Source organism: Lingula anatina, chromosome 1 (assembly GCF_051362555.1).
Source record: "Lingula anatina isolate TDL-2025a chromosome 1, LinAna3.0, whole genome shotgun sequence".
NCBI classification, from domain to species: Eukaryota; Metazoa; Brachiopoda; class Lingulata; order Lingulida; family Lingulidae; genus Lingula; species Lingula anatina.
In genome coordinates, this window is record NC_141767.1 from 68,288,688 (window position 1) to 68,306,432 (window position 17,745).

The 17,745-nt window shown below is 36.1% G+C and overlaps 2 protein-coding genes across 8 annotated transcripts; one reads left to right on the forward strand and one right to left on the reverse strand.

Annotated features, from left to right (window-relative positions):
- Positions 1–225: 225 nt before the first annotated feature.
- LOC106153203 (DNA helicase B) lies at positions 226–12,909 on the reverse strand. Of its 6 annotated transcripts, none has more exons than XM_087002633.1 (13): positions 12,808–12,909; positions 12,415–12,659; positions 11,616–11,744; positions 11,286–11,412; positions 10,872–10,999; positions 10,435–10,634; positions 9,893–10,263; positions 8,571–9,370; positions 8,263–8,350; positions 7,571–7,913; positions 6,761–6,976; positions 6,225–6,500; positions 226–5,629 (listed from the first exon to the last, which is right to left on the reverse strand). In XM_087002633.1, exons 2-13 carry the CDS (start codon positions 12,620–12,622, stop codon positions 4,586–4,588), a joined length of 3,930 nt encoding a protein of 1,309 aa, XP_086858759.1. In that variant the 5' UTR covers positions 12,623–12,659; positions 12,808–12,909; the 3' UTR covers positions 226–4,585. The 6 variants fall into 6 exon arrangements, with proteins under 6 accessions (XP_086858759.1, XP_086858760.1, XP_086858761.1 ...); XM_087002634.1 differs by lacking the exon at positions 12,808–12,909 and adding an exon at positions 12,742–12,758; XM_087002635.1 differs by lacking the exon at positions 12,808–12,909 and having other exon boundaries at positions 226–5,196; positions 5,389–5,629; positions 12,415–12,702.
- A 77-nt stretch (positions 12,910–12,986) lies between these two features.
- Positions 12,987–17,313, forward strand: LOC106153191 (cilia- and flagella-associated protein 298-A-like). Of its 2 annotated transcripts, XM_087002644.1 has the most exons (7): positions 12,987–13,139; positions 13,499–13,647; positions 14,039–14,206; positions 14,407–14,633; positions 14,871–15,002; positions 15,347–15,442; positions 16,090–17,313. In XM_087002644.1, the coding sequence occupies exons 2-7, from the start codon at positions 13,509–13,511 to the stop codon at positions 16,201–16,203; spliced, it is 876 nt and encodes a 291-aa protein (XP_086858770.1). In that variant the 5' UTR covers positions 12,987–13,139; positions 13,499–13,508; the 3' UTR covers positions 16,204–17,313. The 2 variants fall into 2 exon arrangements, with proteins under 2 accessions (XP_086858770.1, XP_086858769.1); XM_087002643.1 differs by lacking the exon at positions 12,987–13,139 and having other exon boundaries at positions 13,465–13,647.
- Positions 17,314–17,745: the final 432 nt, after the last annotated feature.

Here is a 17,745-nt window from a genome sequence, read left to right on the forward strand (position 1 = left end):
GACATTATTTAACATTTAAAACACTTTTTTGGAAAAAATGTTATATTAATCTTTTTAAACTTGCTCCCAAGTTTTGCAAGCTTGTCCATCCTCAATTGTCTTTATATATATATATATATATATATATATATATATATATATATATATATATAATTTCAGCATATAAAACAACCTGCTTTGTCACCTTCAAAGTCACCTGTCACAATCAATGAAAGTAAAGTCTCATTGTTTATTTTAGTTATTTTTATTGCATTTGGAAGTTTGTTGCCTTTTTTCTGCTTTGGAGGATGTGTATGGTATGCCTTTAACAAAATAACCCAGTTATTCATTTTCTAAAACAAATTTTCACAGATAAATCTAAAGACAAAGGAATACATTGTTTTTGTGAGCATAAGAAATATTTGAAAAAAATTCCAGAAAATGACCATTTCTTACATAAACTCCCATTGAAATTTTATTTTCCAAATCATATTTATAAGCAAGTCATCTGTAATATAGAAATATATTTAAAACATTATTATTACGAAAATTATTCAAATACAATTTCCTACATAACTTAATTTATTTTATCAAAAATTAAAAAATACTGGTAAAGTAAACATGTACACAAATTAATATAAATAACAGATAAAAAGATAATACTGATTTATTAAAAGTTTTTCTGCATGCTTAAGTAAGTCATCCTTAAATCACTAAATCATAACTAGAGGATCAGAGAGGCGATACCGCCTCCGAATATTGTACCACCAGCTGGAGCAAGCGCATTCGTATAGACCCCCACATACACAAAATAAGGGACACAGCCACCAGTCTTGTGCTTGACAAGCTGTAAAAATGCAATTCACAAACATTTTCAAAATATGCAAAAAATATATATAACTAAAAATGGTACAATCAAAGTTAAGTTCATCGTAAGGTAGGTCAAAGGTCAATTTCAAGGTCACAGTAAATTGCCAGTATACGACTTCCTATTCAACTTCAATAGTAACTATAGACCTATCTCTGCCAGGTTTGGAGTTAAAAGAGAAAGAAATTAGCAGAGTTCAGTTCATGATAATAAGTAGGTCAAAGGTCAATTTCAAGGCCACACTTAGATTGCCAGTATATGACTTCCTATTCAAGTTCAATAGTAACTATGGACATATCTCACTAGTTTTGGAGATCAAAGGGAACCAAAAATTGCTAAGTTCAGTTCATGGTAAACAGTAGGTCAAAGGTCAATTTCAAGGCCACATTTAGATTGCCAGTATATGATTTCCAATTCAAGTTCAATAGTAACTATGGACCTATCTCTGCCAGTTTTGGAGATAAAAGGGAACCAAAATTTGCAAAGTTCAGTTCATGGTGAAAAGTAAGTCAAAGGTCAATTTCAAGGTCACATTTAGATTGCCAGTGTATGACTTCCTATTCCAGTTCAATAGTAACTATGGACCTATCTCTGCCAGTTTTGGAAATAAAAGGGCAGCAAAATTTGCAAAGTTCAGTTCATGGTGAAAAGTAAGTCAAAGGTCAATTTCAAGGTCACATTTAGATTGCCAGTGTATGACTTCCTATTCCAGTTCAATAGTAACTATGGACCTATCTCTGCCAGTTTTGGAGATATAAGGGACTAAATGTTATAATTTTGGAGTTCCCATAATGTGCCATAAATTTCCTACAGAAAAAATTAATTAAAATAAAGAAAAGGTCATTTTGGTCAAAATTCTTGAAATGGGAGGTACTCTGAAGTTCCAAAAGTTCAAATTTGATGAAATAATGTCAATTATGACCACAAGTTGTCTGCTTTGCCAAGCCTTATGTTTTATTTTTCCAGAGTTTAAAATTTATTATCCATTACTAGTCAGTCGGTTAAGTCCAAATTATATCCAGAATTGTGCAAAAGATGATAAAAGCATGAAACTTTCCACGATGAATATTTAAGAAAGCCGCTCATCCGAGTACTAATGAATTTTGGAGTTGCCTCCCGATCCAAAATAGACAAACACCCAATGGTCATTCATCGTGGAAAGTTTCATGCTTTTATCATCTATTGCACAATTTTTTGGCTTAGCCGCCTCACTATACCGTACTGCACATTTTGCTTTCACCACCAATATGTACTTTTTGATAGCGTAACTCCAAAACCGTTTGGAATACAAAAAAACGGAGACCACTTCCAGTGTTGGGCTTTACATGCTCTACAAAATGCAAAAAAGAATGGGTCTCTAGCATTAACGGTCCCCGAATTAGAGACAGTTTTCAGTTTTGGCATCTTATGGCCACTACTCCCGTGAAAATGCACCAATTGACCCCAAATTCACGGAGATGAAAGATGACCTGAAGGGTAACACTTTCCAATAATATTATTGGTTAAGTCTGTGTGGTGTCTGAATAACAGGGCAAAAAAATTTTTTTTCGTAAAAAATCTTATTTTTTAAAAAATTTTGGCCCGTTTGACCTTGAAGTAAAGGTCAAAAGTCAAATCCAAGGGCATATTTGAAATCTACACATATGACTTTTGGAAAGCCGTCTGTAGAAATTTTTCCCATAACCCCTTCCGTAGGGTAGATAATTAGCATTTAATTTTGCCATTTTTGGACAAGGGTGCATTGCAATGAGTGCCACACCCAGACCCCAATACTGACAAAGCCCAAATTTTACGTGGAACGAGTTGAGATTATAGGTGACCTAAATCCAAGAGATGGGTACGGGGGCCCTTACCGTCTAGGAGGAGAAGCAGTAACGGTAGCCGTCCGGCGGAGCCGGCGGAACGATCCGGACGGGACCGAAACCATGTGTACCGCCAGCGCTAACGCTGGTGGTACAATAAATGCTACATTCTCACCCCAAAATTCTTTTCCCATTGACTGCTCCTAAAACGTAACTATGCTATGGGGCATTACCTCCCTTTCACATACCCTAATAGACCAACAAATATATAAATGCGCTTAGCTGGGGTTCTGTAAACGATGACTCTCTTATGAAATAGCCAGGTTTCCACGTTGTCAATAACCTAAACTAGCACAACACAGAAAACTGTAACTCTTGGATGTGAAAAATCTGCACTGCTTGTTGTGTACGGGCTGCACATAAATAGATTTCAATAAGGCAGAAACAAACAGAAGAGAAAAGATGGACACTTACAATTTTGTCAACCTAGCTAATGTGCACCAACTTTTTGAGAACTCACTGAATGTAATAAGGTTAACAGACTAATGCCTATTGGTGTGGAATAGAATATAGCTCATAAAAGTTACTGATTACACTTACGAGTACACTGGAGACAAGAGGAGGCATGCAAGTATGTTAATCTGATTGCATTCAGGGAGTTCCGTGAAGTGCGTAATAGCTAGTTTTGACAAAATTAATTGTGAACTGTCCAATAGCTATCTATCATGAATAGATTTTAGAAAAGTAACACTGCAAAGGTTAAAAAATATTGACTTTCAATCAGTTTCAGACATCCAAGTCAAAAATTTTGGCACTATGACATTGCTTCCTTTCTAACTCTAACAGCAGCTGTATTCATCTCTTGCTTTAAAAAATATTCAACTTTCTGAATTTGTGCTGCAAGTATGCCACTAGGTTTATTTTAATGATATATTTTGTAAGCAGTGCCATAAAACATTTGGTTTTCACCAAGAAATTCAATATGTCTGACAAGTTTGATGTACAAATTTAACATACAAATACCATATCTTTCGCTCCCAATTGGGGCAGTGCAATAGCTACCAGTCCCACAGTTGTAGAGTTTGGGAGATTGAGCACAAAAGACTAAGTATGATCGCATTCACAACGAGTTGAGCCAGGCTTTACAAATCCTGGGGACTAAATATGGCGGACGTACATGAAAGAAAAACCGCCTAATCTTTTAATAGTCTCTCCGCCTCTCACACGCCTCCCCATGTGTCGTCCCAATGGAGCCGAGATTTAATGACTGTCCCCCCGCAGGGACGACGTGTGGGGAGGCGTGTGAGAGGCGGAGAGACTATTAAAAGATTAGGCGGTTTTTCTTTCATGTAGGACTGCCATATTTAGTCCCCAGGATTTGTAAAGCCTGGCTCAACTCGTTGTGAATGCGATCTATGATTGTGCTTACTAAAAGTCTAGTTCACACTTTCTACTTCATTGGGACATTGCACAATTTGTGCATTATATTTTTATTGAAGATTCCTCAAAAAAGCTCAAGTGGGGAACTGCAATAAGCATCATGGCAAGAAAAGCAATGGCTCAATTTTCACTTCAAGGTTGGTCATTTGTAAAACCTATTGTACCCAATGATCAAATCCAGTATATTCGGGGTAAAACCAGATGAGGCTAGTCAACTTTATGGTTACTTTGGGGTCATAGGAAATGATTAGCAATTGTGATTCTTAAAACACTGCAAGAATGCCAAATCTATGATGCCTTCATCTTGATGGCTATGGTACAATTTGCATCTTATCATATCATAAAGCAACTGCTACAGCATTCTAAGGGAATATGAAATAGAAAGCTCTTACAAGCCAAAATGTAAATGAATCTATGTTAACTAAAAAAACTAAAATGTAAATTTTGCAGAATGTTATGAAATGTATTTTTTACTAGGGATTTTAGTTTTGTTGGTTTACTGTTCGTCTGAGGAAGTAGAAATATCACATCCTGCATGAATCCATTTTTTCTGAAAGCTTGTGCCTAAACCTTGAGTGGGTGTGTAAGGGGTTTTATAGAATGTTATGTTGTCTATTCCCTTTCTTATGGGAGACATACAGTGGTCACACATCCCATCATAAAGTGCTGTTGTTGTAGGTTTCTTATTAGGTGTACTTGGGGTGGAAAAGCTGGGCTGTGCTTTCCGTTTTGGTGAAACTAATGGAGATTTCATGCTGGTAGTTTGATGGGGCAATCTGGCAACCTCTCTTGTTTTCTGGGCACAAGGCCTTCTTAGAAAATCATTTTTCAATGGGGAACTGATGGACGGAAGATCGAGTACATCTGTCTCTGAACTTTCTTCAATAGGACGGGCTAGTTCTAAATTTGACTTGTCATCTTTTGCCAAAGCTGTTTCCATACTCTCTGCAACACTGAAAAGTTCTGAGTCATTCATCACTGAATTTTCAGAAGCTGTTGGAGTCTGGTCTTCTAGTTGTGGTGTACTATTTACATCTGTTTCCTTTCTTCCTTCTGCTTTGTTTTGTGTAATTCCCCCTTTGGTTAAACTGTCTTCCTTCTCTTTGTCTGGAATAAGGAATTCATCACCAGTCTTGACATTTTCAAAGAAAGTCTCACTCCACTCCGACCAACTTTGGCTCTCATTGCTGACTTTTGTATTGGAAGAAACTTGCACATTATCAGATCTGGGTATAGTAGACCTTGATGAATGCACTTCTGCCTCATTGAAAGACGTTGCTGAAGCAATTTGGTTATTACCTGTTATGTTAGAAACTGGAAGGTCAGGAATGTCTTGCAATGGTTTCTCTTGACAACGATTGCCATCAGAAGAAAGATGGTTAATCATGCCAGTTGTATGATTAAATCTTATCAAACCACTGTCGTCAAAGTATACCGATGATTCCAAAGCATCTTCTTCAGAGGAGTCTACAGCTTGAGCGTATTCAAAATCTAAAGATTCTTCTTTCTTACTGATGCTTGGAAGTGCTGGGTTGATAGTCTGCAAATAACAATTTAAAAACTTTGTATATTCTACAGTATGCTAATCAGAACAAGACATGTACAAAGTTCATAGATCCTAATTAATCTATAACTTCTAAAAAATCAAAATACATAGTTTACATTATGGGAAATGCATACATTGTAATGTATCCTTGACACTATAATGGGCTGAATCAGCTGCCCAACTTTCAAATTTTCTAAAACAAGATGCTAAGCCCCAGTCCCTAACCTAAAATAGAAAGGGGGAGGGGCTCAGTGAGTTATCCTAAATTTTCTTATTGTGTAAATAAATATATTGTGCCCTCTCAACTCATTTACAGCCAGGACCTGTCTGTGATAATGGAAAAGACCCCATTCCTATACCTAGATCAATCTAGCAGGATCTACCCATCTCTGACGGGTTTCTCGCTAAATTACAATTAGCTTAAGCAGCTCTATTATTTGGCATGCCTACTGAAGCTGTCAGGGGTACCCGACATCTAATTTGCTTAAACTGAATGCAATTTAGCAAGAATCCCTCAAAGATGGGTTGATCCTGCTAGATATGGGAATGGGGTCTAAAATCCATGTCCTATGCACCAGAAGAGACTTACTTCATCAGGCTTAGCTACTGCATGAGGAACAGCAGGTTTCAGTGATGGGCCATGTATTGTCCTTTTCTTCTTCAACTCTCCAATGAGCTTGGTCAGCCTCTCATACAGACTTGTGTTCCTCTTCCTTGCCGCTGTTCCCACTGCGGCCTTAAGCTGGGATTTCTCGGACAGTATGATCACCTGCTTCCTGCCCCGTGTCACTGCCGTGTACACGTGCTTCCAGTTCTGGCCGTAGGCTTTGCCCACCACATAGGTGACAGTCTCCGATTCTGAACCCTGCAAGGTCATACAGCAAGCCAATTTTTATCCTTACATTCTCAGTATAACTTGTTATCTAATCCAATTCTACTGTTAGCTTTAATTGTCTTCATTATATTTTTTTATCTTGAGCTTCTTTTAGTAAAGCAATATCAAAACTACAAAGTCTTCAATAAGATATTTTAATAATTGGGCAGGTCTTAAAAGTGCATTTCTAATTCACCTATGCACTTTACAGTTAACACCCTCTTCTTCCTCATAACACACACATCCTCTACCTGATAGGTGTGAATAGTCCGTGCCCAGGCATGTCTCAGCTTACACTGACGCATCACCTCCCTGTAGCAAACTTTTATGATACGCCGATGGTCTGGATCAGGATCTCGGTCATCCAGGACCAGGAATCTTCGTTTGTTGTTGAATGTTTCCACAGTGATATCCTTCAATATGAAGAACATGCAGTGCATTAGTGTGTTCATATCCTGGCGAGTGATCTGGGGACCAATTTCACAAGAAGACTAAAGTTAATTTTTGGACTAAAAAATTAGCAGACTTATTAAGCAGCTTTTTAAAAGAGTATAAGGTCCCTTTATTTCTATTTTATCTCTCTCTCTTTTTTTTTTTTCTTTTGGGGGGGGGGGGGGGGGGGGGGTTCTACCCAAAACTTTTGATGTAACAGTTTTTGACAAAGTTATTATTCCTACAGTTATACAGTCAGCTATCCAGTTTTAACAGTTAAAACAAAGTCTCTAAACTTTTGTGAAACAGGTCCCAGTTGGAAAATATGAAAATAACTATGAACTCATTGTTTATCCATATAACACAGAAATATCTAGAGCATCTGGTTTAAAATCATATTGTCATCAAAATAAAGTTGATCACAGTCCTGTGTCAATTATAAACTACTTTTAAAGTATTAAGTCAGCTGCCTTATTTTCAATGTTAGTAAAACTTATGGCATATTGCATTTCAGAATGAATTTTTGTTTTCAAATAAATTGAAAATCTTTCTCCTTGCTTAAAGCCTGCTCCTAACACACTTCAACGGTAAATGATGAAAATAAATGTAAATCAGTATTCAAAACTCACATCTTTAATAAAAAACACCTCCCCGTTGCACAGCCTAGGCATAAGCTCTTCGTCCTCAGTTTCTGAGTCATTTTCCTGGGAAACAGCTGCACCTGCATTTGTTTCATTCACTGTTTCATCAAAAGTACTTCCACTAGGCCTGGCACTGCATTCCCCAGCTGCATTTTTCCTCCTTTTGGATCTCCTTTGTACTTTTTCTTTTTGGAAGTGATTTATGACACTTCCATTCTTTCTGCAGCATACTTTGTCTCCTGGCTGGAAGTTGAATCTGCCTTTTGGATCCTTGATACTATGACCAACATAATGGAGGCAGCAGATCTCATTGATGCAGTCACAATCTTTACTGAAATTACAATAGTGCAGTTTAAGTAAACAAGTCCAGTGCTTATGCCTTTATCTTATTCAAATATTTTCAGGCTTTTAACTTTCCACATATTAATCTATTTAAGTGCTAATATTATAAAAATTTAACATGTTAATATTGCACATGACTAAGAACTATTAAATGTATTTTGTTTTTATAGAAATAGACCAAAAGAAATTCATATCCTTTCTGTCATTCTTATTAATTCTTTTATCATCATCAAGTACTTCATTATTGATAACTGTTGTTTCCTCCTTTCCTAAGTCTATTTGATATCTTTTTATAACTATGCTTGTTACCAGAAGAGAGCAGCATCTGCATGTCTTACTTTCTAAATGCTACAAACTGGGAGTTTTCTACAGTTCCTATGCACGGATCCTGGCCACTTAACAAACTCCTTACTGCACCACCAGTGCCTGGAATATAAATCATTTACTGATGTTAGTTTCTAATTGCACACACATGTAATCAATTAGTTAATTTTTTCCCTAATACTTTTAACTAATTCTTTCCTTTGCAAAAATGAAATCACAAGGAGATTGAAGAGAAAAAAAATTAACAGCAGTGTATATTTCAGATTTAAAGAATAACTGAAGAATACGTTTCAACTATAACACTGATGAATAAAAAACCTACCTGGTCCATCATCATTTTCTGGTATTGTGACCTCAAAGAACTTATCCTCTTTGTTAAACAGTGGGACCTCCAACTTAGATATTCTTTCTGCATTCTCAACTATTGCTTTGGATTCACTCCTGTGGTTCTGTTTTAACAAAATGCTGCATCCACTATCATGTAAAGAATCATACAAATCAGACAGAAAGTTCCCGGGGTCAATAGAAGGCAACTGATGCACATCCCCAAGCACAACCAACTTTTTGAGATCTGCATGTTGAAGTAGAAGTTGAAACATATTGTTGAAAAGACAGACAGAAACCAAGCTGGACTCATCCACTACCACTGCTTTGACATGCTTGAACTTCCATTCAGGATCTTCTTCATTTGAATTTTTTACTTTTTTGAGGTGCATCCTCCAGCTCCAGAGCACCTGGTGCAAAGTGAAGGAGGGCAGGTGAGAACGCCGGCCAAGAATATTGGCTGCCTTGCCAGTGGGAGCAGTTAGCAGCACTGTAATGTTTGTTTTCACCTTTTGTTTTTCTCCAAATTCTTGATTCTCTGGCATATCCATGGCTCTGCTGAATTCCAATTCTGCATCATTTATCATATCTTTCTCTTCATCAAATGGTGTCTTTCCTTCTCTCTCAAATCCCTGGTCTTCAGTTTTGTCTAGTTTTTGTGCATGTCTAAACACAGAGCTGACAACAGTTGTCTTCCCACAGCCACCTTTACCTGACAAAACAGTTACGGCATTCTGACTGATGACCTGTGCAGCAAGCTTCTGATCCTCATCCTGAGCTATTTGCTGAAACTCAGGCCTAAAATTAAAATATTTACTGGATAATGTACCAAGTAAGCCCATTTCTTATGTGTGCTATAAATACAGTGATATGGGCACTTCTTGTTAACCATTTTGTGGAAATACTTGCCCTATTTACACAATAAAACTAATAAATGATATCTTTGCAAAGAAAGAATAAACACAAGTGAAAATCTTCAACATCAAAAAAAGTATTTGGCACAAAAAGTGAAAATAAAACCGAAACAATTGTATAAACCATTCTCCTGAAAGAAGAAATTTTGATAAGACTGAAACATAAAACTAAAGATAAATAAGTAAGCTTCATGTTGAGCTTTAACTTCAATTCCATCTTTATCTTTAGGCCATTCTCGGTTTACGCACTCACACCATGTACTACTATTACTTGACAGCTGTGATACATATTATCAAATATTACCTGGCAATATCATAATTCCTAAACCGCTCTGGTATCTACATCAAATATTATCTGTCAAAATCATAATTCCTAAAACGCTCTGGTATCTACATCAAATATTACCTGTCAAAATCAATGTCAAAGGTCCATGGCTCACATGTCAGCATGGTACCTATCCCTTGCTTGATTTCCTCCTCTGCTTTCCACAAGTACCTCAAATAGACTCTGCCGTTTTCTCGTACTATTATGTAATTATCCACCAGAAACTGGAATGCTTTGCGGTAGTTGGTCACTTTATGGTCATCCAACTTTTTCGGAGTAATAGAGTTTTCATACAGGAAGGTATGTCCCTTTCCTCGGCTCTCTTTCTTTAACATGTCATAAATGTACAGGGCATCTTGATGAAGAGGACTCAGTTTATCAAAGATTCCGCATGCCTTATATGATTGGAGAGTAGCTTCACAGCCAACCACACTGAACTTGTACCTCAAGACCTTGAAAATGTTTAAAGAAACAATATAATGTAAAACACCTGTCTTTGCTCATGCAAGAATTTTATTTATCTTTTGTACTTTGGAGTTTTTTTCTTTCATGGAACAAACTTTACACTTACGAAATATGTAAATGCTTTGGTCTATAACTAAAAATTAGTGAAATAAACCTACTGGACTGAATCCAAAAACCCATGGCTCCTTTGTAAGTGCTTTATTAAATTCCTGACAAATCGTATTTTGAAATCTTCTTTTTCCGTCTTTATCACCATCTTGGAGAAAATGCAGAAAATGTCTTGGAAGCAACTGTGGAATCCATCTGAAGAAGTCTTGTAAATTCTGTGTAAGGTATTTATATACAGTTCCACCACTCTCTGAAGATAAATATCCAATAATGAGATTAAGGACACCAACTAATAAAAACAGTAAGGAACTGACAGCACAATTGTCTGATTTTATTTGTATGCTAAAATGCAGTAAACAGACAGCAGCAAGAGAAAAGAGAAAATGAACCTACATTTTGTAACCTGCAGATTTTCCCTCATTGAATAAGCCCACTGTTCTACTATAGACAGTTTTACCTAAAATTCATGAGATGGGTGTTTGCCTACCAGAGCTCTGCAAGTGAGAGATTATATTCTCGGCCATCCCACTCCTCTCATCATTTGATGGAATGGCTAACTTAAACCTTTCAAGGAGTTCTAGCATGTTTTGAAATGAGACTACCTCTCCCCATGACCTAAAACAAATTGTCCAAGATAACATATTAGACCAAAATAATGTTCTAATCTATGACACCAAACAAGTGATGAAAATCTCAACAAATTGTAATATGTTTTTTGTACAATATTGACAATGAACATTAAAGTCCATTAAAGTTATAATTATAAACCATCATATATCAAAAACTTAAACACTGCAATATGTAAGTAAAAACATAACAAAAAAAAAAACATTATGAGATATAAATTCAAAGTAAGAGTTTGTATAACATTTAGTCAAAGTGAATAATATATGCTAATTACTTTATTTGCTCAAAAAAAGCATCCACATGCTGTTTGTCAGCACCAGTCATGGCGTTGGTGAGAAAAAGATACACTAAGTTCTGTGTCTTCACACCTGGATCATCTCTCAGTCTGTACTCAGGATTACCTTGAAAACAACATTAAAGCCAATATCATCACATATTCTCCAATAAACTTAGTTGTGGCCTTAAGACTTGGAACAGCTTTGAGCATAATCTACAAAATCTTCCCATACTACAACTTTGTTCTGTTTGGTTTATATACCACCACTTTGTTTCTTAGAGAATTATTCAGCCTTCAAGCATTGATACATTTACAGGTGCATCTTACCTGCCATAAAACGTAAACCCTTCCTTCTTGTTGTTTTCAAACGCACAGTTGCAGCCCACCAAGGATCTGTCATCAAGAATTTGCCACATATATTGATTTCTTTTCCACCTTTGAAAACTTTGAATAAAACTGAAATTGAGATGGAGTTGCACATGTATACGAGTGTTGTAAAAAGTTCCCTGCAAACAAAATGTCATGCACATACATACATACATACCCTACTGCCAAAGTAAAATTTTCAACACTGGGTATCAAAATTTTGATGATTTCACATGAATCAGCTGCTAGGCCACAAATAAAGGTAAATTGTGCAGACAGTGCAGTGTATATTTTCAAAGACAGCTGGACATTTTATATATATATTTTTTAATGACTGCTTGGCTTGTGGGAACATCCGTGGGCAGCCTTCCTCAGAAAGAAATTTGAAGTTGTGTGTTTCCTCATTACCTAGCTCATTTTGGCCACATGGGTGCTAAAAGTTCTGCATGACATAGTGTGGATTTTTAAGGAAGGCATGTGGCAACTACACTGAGACTGAACAGGCTCTGTACAATCACTTTTTAACCGACAATCCAAAATTTTCTATCTCATGTCAGCAAAATGGCATCCCCCATCCCACCCTCCTCACTCATGACACTTGGAATACATAAAATTTGGTAGGAAATAAAAGATGGTAGATTTTAACGGCCTGTCCTGTACCCCCAATCCTGGGAAAATCCTGGGAAGCCTGCTTGGAGAGGTTTTATCTCTACTAGTACACACGAGAGATTGCATCAAATAAAAAAACACGCTATCTCACCCGTTTTTTCGGCCACAGGCTGAGATCTGGCTAAGTTTCCACCATTTTCGACAGTTTCCATTTCGTCCATGTCAAGCATATGAATGTCGTCGTCCGCTTCTCCTTCTTCAACTTCTTCATCTTCGTCCTTATTCTCACAATCTTCACGACTTGGAAGAAAATATCCATCAACAACTTCAGCAAAAAGGCTCCTTTTCATTCCCGCCATTTCAAAATGTCAAGTCGCAGGAGGGAAAGAGGTCACCCTATCAAATAAACGGGGCCGTAGCAATAGTCCGAAGGTTCGATAGTCCGAAGGTTCATTGGTCCGAATATTCACTATAGAACCTTCGGACCAATGAACCCTTGATTAAAAAATCGATGAAAATGTTACCACTTTTCGGACCAACGAACCTTCGGACCAATGAACCTTCGGACTATCGAGACGCCCCCAAATAAACGGAAGCGACCTGTTTCAACATGTTGTTCACAAGAACTTCCGGCTCATGGTCTGCACTTCTGCAATTTAACTAGCTCAAATTTTACTTTTGACATGCACCTCTTAATGTAGCCTCAATTAAACCAATAATAATAAATGAATTTGCCACAAATTAGCTTTACTATATTCAAAATTACTTGAATTACACTATTTATGCAGTTGCCATGGCACCGTAGAGTATCTCCGTAGATATAGTCTAGAAACTTCCTGTGGCATTGCTCTTGTGTCTTTTGAATTTGACTTGTTGGTAAGTAAATTTAATCTTAGGTCTCACTAGGTAGATTTCAGAAATTCTTAGCTCAATGGGTATGAGTGCATGTAGTGATATTTTACCTTTTCGAAAATCTGCGTCCTGTGATTTTATCATTTTGCTGCACCAGACCCGTCGGTCAACAGCAGTGGTGTTGGAGCCGTCATCAGATTTGTTGAAGCAATGATGCAGCAATGTGTGTTTTAAGCGAAAATGCCTTCCATACATTATACGTTAAATATCTTTGTAAATATATACTGTCAGTACTGGTAGATTATACCTTTAAGATCTGCACCAGCAATTCATACGGCTCATATGATGTTTTTTCCCTTTCCTCATTTCTGACTGTTTTCAAGATCAGTGATAATGGTGAAACTTCACATCAAGAAAGGGGATGAGAGCCGGTTTCTTTATGAGACTACAGTGGACATACCAATTGATGATCTCATGAAAGATGCAGTGGCAATATACAATGGACAGCTTAAAGTGGAAAGGATATGTGCAGGTTCGAATAGAATTTTATTTTTTAATTTTTTTTATAATAGGAAAAGGAAAGAAAACTAATAAAGGATTTTTTCTGTCGCATTTAGAATTAACATAATTACATTTATTTCAACTGGTGCATTTTATGGGGGGCATAATGGTTTTTCTTAGAAAATTCATTGAAGTAAAAGGACAGTTGAAATTATCCAGTTTAACACCAAGAACCCAGTATTCTCAGTTTACCTGATATGCAATGGCAGCTTAAAAATTAATATTTTGTTTAAGATTGAAAATTATAAATAAGCATGTTGGATATTTCATTTATGCTACATATTCTTGTCAACTCTCTTTCAACTGTCATACACATCTCACAACTTCTAATGATCCAATATTCAATTCCAAAACTTCTGCAGACATGGATTTCCTTGCCAAACATGGCACTATGCTGCCTCCCAATATGGTGGGACTTACAGACGACCAGATTGTTGACTTGAAGCTGAAAGATGAGTGGGCAGACAAATGTGTTCCCAGCGGAGGGTTTGTGGAGAACAAAGACCAGCTTGGAAGACGAAATGGGAATGGTATGAGATTTGTTTAACTTTTTTCTCCTTGTAGATCTGCAACCTCTGTTAATCTTTATTTTGGTAATTATTCTTGTGATTAATTAAATGTACAGATGCACTTATACAACGTCCCATGTTTATTTCATGGGGGATATGTTTCATTTTATTTTTAAAAAGCAGGAAAATAGGAGAAAATGTATTTTTGTATTGTCTTTCAGCTCCAAACGAAAAAATGGCTGAAGTTCTAACAAAAACTATGCAAGAAGCTAAGGATATGGTATCAAAGAAGTTGGCAAAACAAGGGGTCTGTATGACTCAGGCTAAAGTAAAAGAAGCAATAGACATTTTACGTGGAGCAGTAATGATAGTGTATCCAATGAACTTGCCTCCACACGATCCAATCAGAATGGAGTTTGAGAATACTGAAGATTTGGAGGGAACACAGGTGTGTTATTAGACCTACCTGTATAATTGGTCATTTTAATCGTTTGATTCTCTTTAGTCTTTATTTCTCATGATATCTTTAACTAAAATGTTAGTAAGAAACTTTACTTTGAATGTACTGTTAAGCATCTAATTAATTTTCATGAAAGGCAAATAAAACATTATATGCTTTTTTTTAATGGAAAAGTTGAGGAGAGAGGTACATGTATTTTAGTTCAAAATTCATAATTTATACCAGGCTGGCCAGGAAGTGTTTTTAGAATCTAATGCATCTTTATGGTGGGCTGGAAAGGAACTGCAGAGAGGAAAAAAGTTGATGGATTTTGTTGGCAAGAATGAAAAAACAACCATTGTAGCTAAATTACAAAAGGTAAAAAGATATCTTTTTATTTTAATCTCCCTGTTTTTTTTTTTTTTTTTTTTTTTTTTTTTTTTTTTTTTTTAACTTTTGAAATAATTTTCATCTTTCAGAAAACTAATGAACATTATTCCATGACTGATGTCAAGTAACAGCTAATAATGAACTTATTCTTTTAATCAAGGACGTATAAGACAGTTTTGATAAACTGTGATAAAAGGATGACACTTATAACCAAAATGGATAGATCTCTGTGCTCTTTTTTGAGAAAGAAAGGTAAAGATATGTGCTTTGACTTAGTTTTGACTGCATCATAAACCCCCTTCCTCCAATCATTGTTTATGTTTATTTCCTAGAGAGGACTTGGTGCCCCTGCCAGAGAACCAGTAGTGAGTGAGGAGGAACAGAAAGCCATGATGGCCCATTATTATAGGAAACAAGAGGAGGCAAAGGTACTTCATCTTATGATTTGAATAATATTCATATATTTTTCTAAAATTCATTTATTTCTTTGACAATTTTTTTTATTATTTTCATTTACAGTATTCTTGTTGCATGTTGGTTTTATTTCTTTGTTATTGTTATTATTATATCTTATTCATTTATTTCTTTTATTGTTGGGGCAGTCTTTATCAATCATGTTCACACAAATATTAGATTTTGTTCTATAAAAAAGCATGGAAATGCCTCCCCTATCAGGCCCGTAGCCAGCAATTTCAAAAGGGGGGTTCTTTTTCTGAAAAAGTGGACCTTTTTTTCTATAAAAACTTCATGTACCTAGATCAAATTTTACCCAGAGTGGACCTTTTCCCAGCAAAAAGGGCAGTTCTTTCGAACCCCCCGAACCCCCCCCTGGCTACGGGCCTGCCTATACTGAACTTCACAATATCTCAAACCCCCCTTTTTCTTCTGACACATATCAAACCTCAGTTGATGGTAATCATTTTTTACCTCTTTTGTTAAGATGACAGGTCAGAAACAAAATGTTTTTACAATATATCAAAATACATGCTATTTTATTTTGAATATATAATGCTTAAATGATATATGATAAGACTTATCAATGGCTCAATCTATATTTTCTTTATCAATTTTTCAGAAATTGGAGGCAGCTGATGAGGATTCTTACTTAGATGCTAAGTGGGCAGATAATAATGAGCTCAAAAGACAATTCCAAGGATTGAAAGACATCAAATGGGGTGGCCCTCGGTGACAAAACTGCAGTTCTTACAGCTCATAAATTGTTGCTGCTCAGTATCTTCAGTGTTATACATAAGTCATGAAAATATCTGGGGAAATTACACTAATGCCTACTTTCACCAGTGTAAAAAAAATATGAAAACTGTCATTATAAACAACAGGATATTGCCTGAGGAGGCAATACATTTCAATAAACCAGTGTTTGACTGTGTAAACAAAGAAAATACTCACCTGTATGATTGTCACCTCTATCACTTTTAAAATGTTTGCATACTTTAAATGGGCTTGCAACATTTTTTCCCTTGTTTGATTGCCTGCAAGACCTTAATGTGAAGAAAGCTCTATTTTGTATTTAAATGAACAAGGAAGGAAAAACATCCTTAATGCAGGAATAGTGAAGGTTCCCTTCATACAGTTGTTGTTGCCCATTCATTTATTATGATGTCCACAACAGTTACGACAATCTTGTCACAGTCTCCACATGTATAATGACCAATCCAGTTGTTCTGTTTCATGTTTGTATGTTAGATGTAGTTGTGTGAAAAATGTTAGATGATGTAAATGTTCATTTTCCAAGAGATTTTCATACCTGTTCCTTTTTTCTGTTACAAAAACATTGCTAATGTTATCTAAAGTAATTTCAAAAGAGACCAGAAGTTGACTGCTTACAAGCTATTGTAAATGGGTAATAGTCAGTGTCATAGGGGCTTAGCAAAGTAATGAGTGGAATAATGTTGACTTAAAGTTCTTTCATTTTGAAAGTCATATAGTTTTGTTTTAAGTTAATATATGGGGTAATAATAGCAAAAAAAAAAAAAAAAAAAAAAAAAAAAAAAAAAAAAAATTCACTGACTAAATACTTTCTGCATGCCCAAGAGGTTAACATTAATGGAAAATTGTCTTAGCACAATGAAAACGAAGATTAAAATCTCAACCAAACCATACTTCTAATTCTGTGGTTAATCAATGGTGTAAGATGAGTTTTATCCCTTGACACCCATTCCTTTCTCATTATGTCACATTTCTATTATGTCAATGTACATGAATGAAAAAATAATTGTCTCAGTCTCTCAGAGAAAGAACTTTAAATTCTTGTCACTGAATAAAATTGTAATCACTGGCTTTTTCATCTTTTGCGGAAATACGAAGTGCGCATGACAGGAACCGCGCGCCACAGGGGTCATAGTGGTCCTCTGCTGTTTCCAGCATGGCTATGCTAGGTGTAGATGATGTACAAGGTGCGCATATAAAAAGGTCGTATGAAGCGTGCATTGCTTTCTGTCAAACTAAAAAGGTGGCTGAAGCACAGAAATGCGTAAACTGTAGGCAAGAAACAGCTATTTGGACGGAGAATCAAGCAATTAAATATTTTCTTTCTCAGTTTAGATACGATGCGCTTTACAACTAGACTTCACCTAAGCGTCCGAGCCTTGGCTATGGGCGGCCAAGAGGGCAAAAATTCATGTCGTCGATTCAGTTATGTTTCGTCGATTCACTGCCTTCCCATCGATTCAGTTTCAAGTTTAAACGATCCTGTCATAAATTCAACATCTAC

What these genes read in the sequence shown, in the direction of transcription:
- LOC106153203 (XM_087002633.1), bottom strand. Translation starts at nt 12,622, where the DNA reads ATGGCGGGAATGAAAAGGAGCCTTTTTGCTGAAGTTGTTGATGGATAT. An exon ending in TTTGACATTGATTTTGACAG is followed by an intron (nt 9,371 to 9,892) that starts GTAATATTTGAT and finishes TTTTAATTTTAG; the next exon opens with GCCTGAGTTTCAGCAAATAG. An exon ending in AGAAAATGATGATGGACCAG is followed by an intron (nt 8,351 to 8,570) that starts GTAGGTTTTTTA and finishes TTTATATTCCAG; the next exon opens with GCACTGGTGGTGCAGTAAGG.
- LOC106153191 (XM_087002644.1), top strand. Translation starts at nt 13,509, where the DNA reads ATGGTGAAACTTCACATCAAGAAAGGGGATGAGAGCCGGTTTCTTTAT. An exon ending in AAGATTTGGAGGGAACACAG is followed by an intron (nt 14,634 to 14,870) that starts GTGTGTTATTAG and finishes AATTTATACCAG; the next exon opens with GCTGGCCAGGAAGTGTTTTT. An exon ending in GGAAACAAGAGGAGGCAAAG is followed by an intron (nt 15,443 to 16,089) that starts GTACTTCATCTT and finishes TCAATTTTTCAG; the next exon opens with AAATTGGAGGCAGCTGATGA.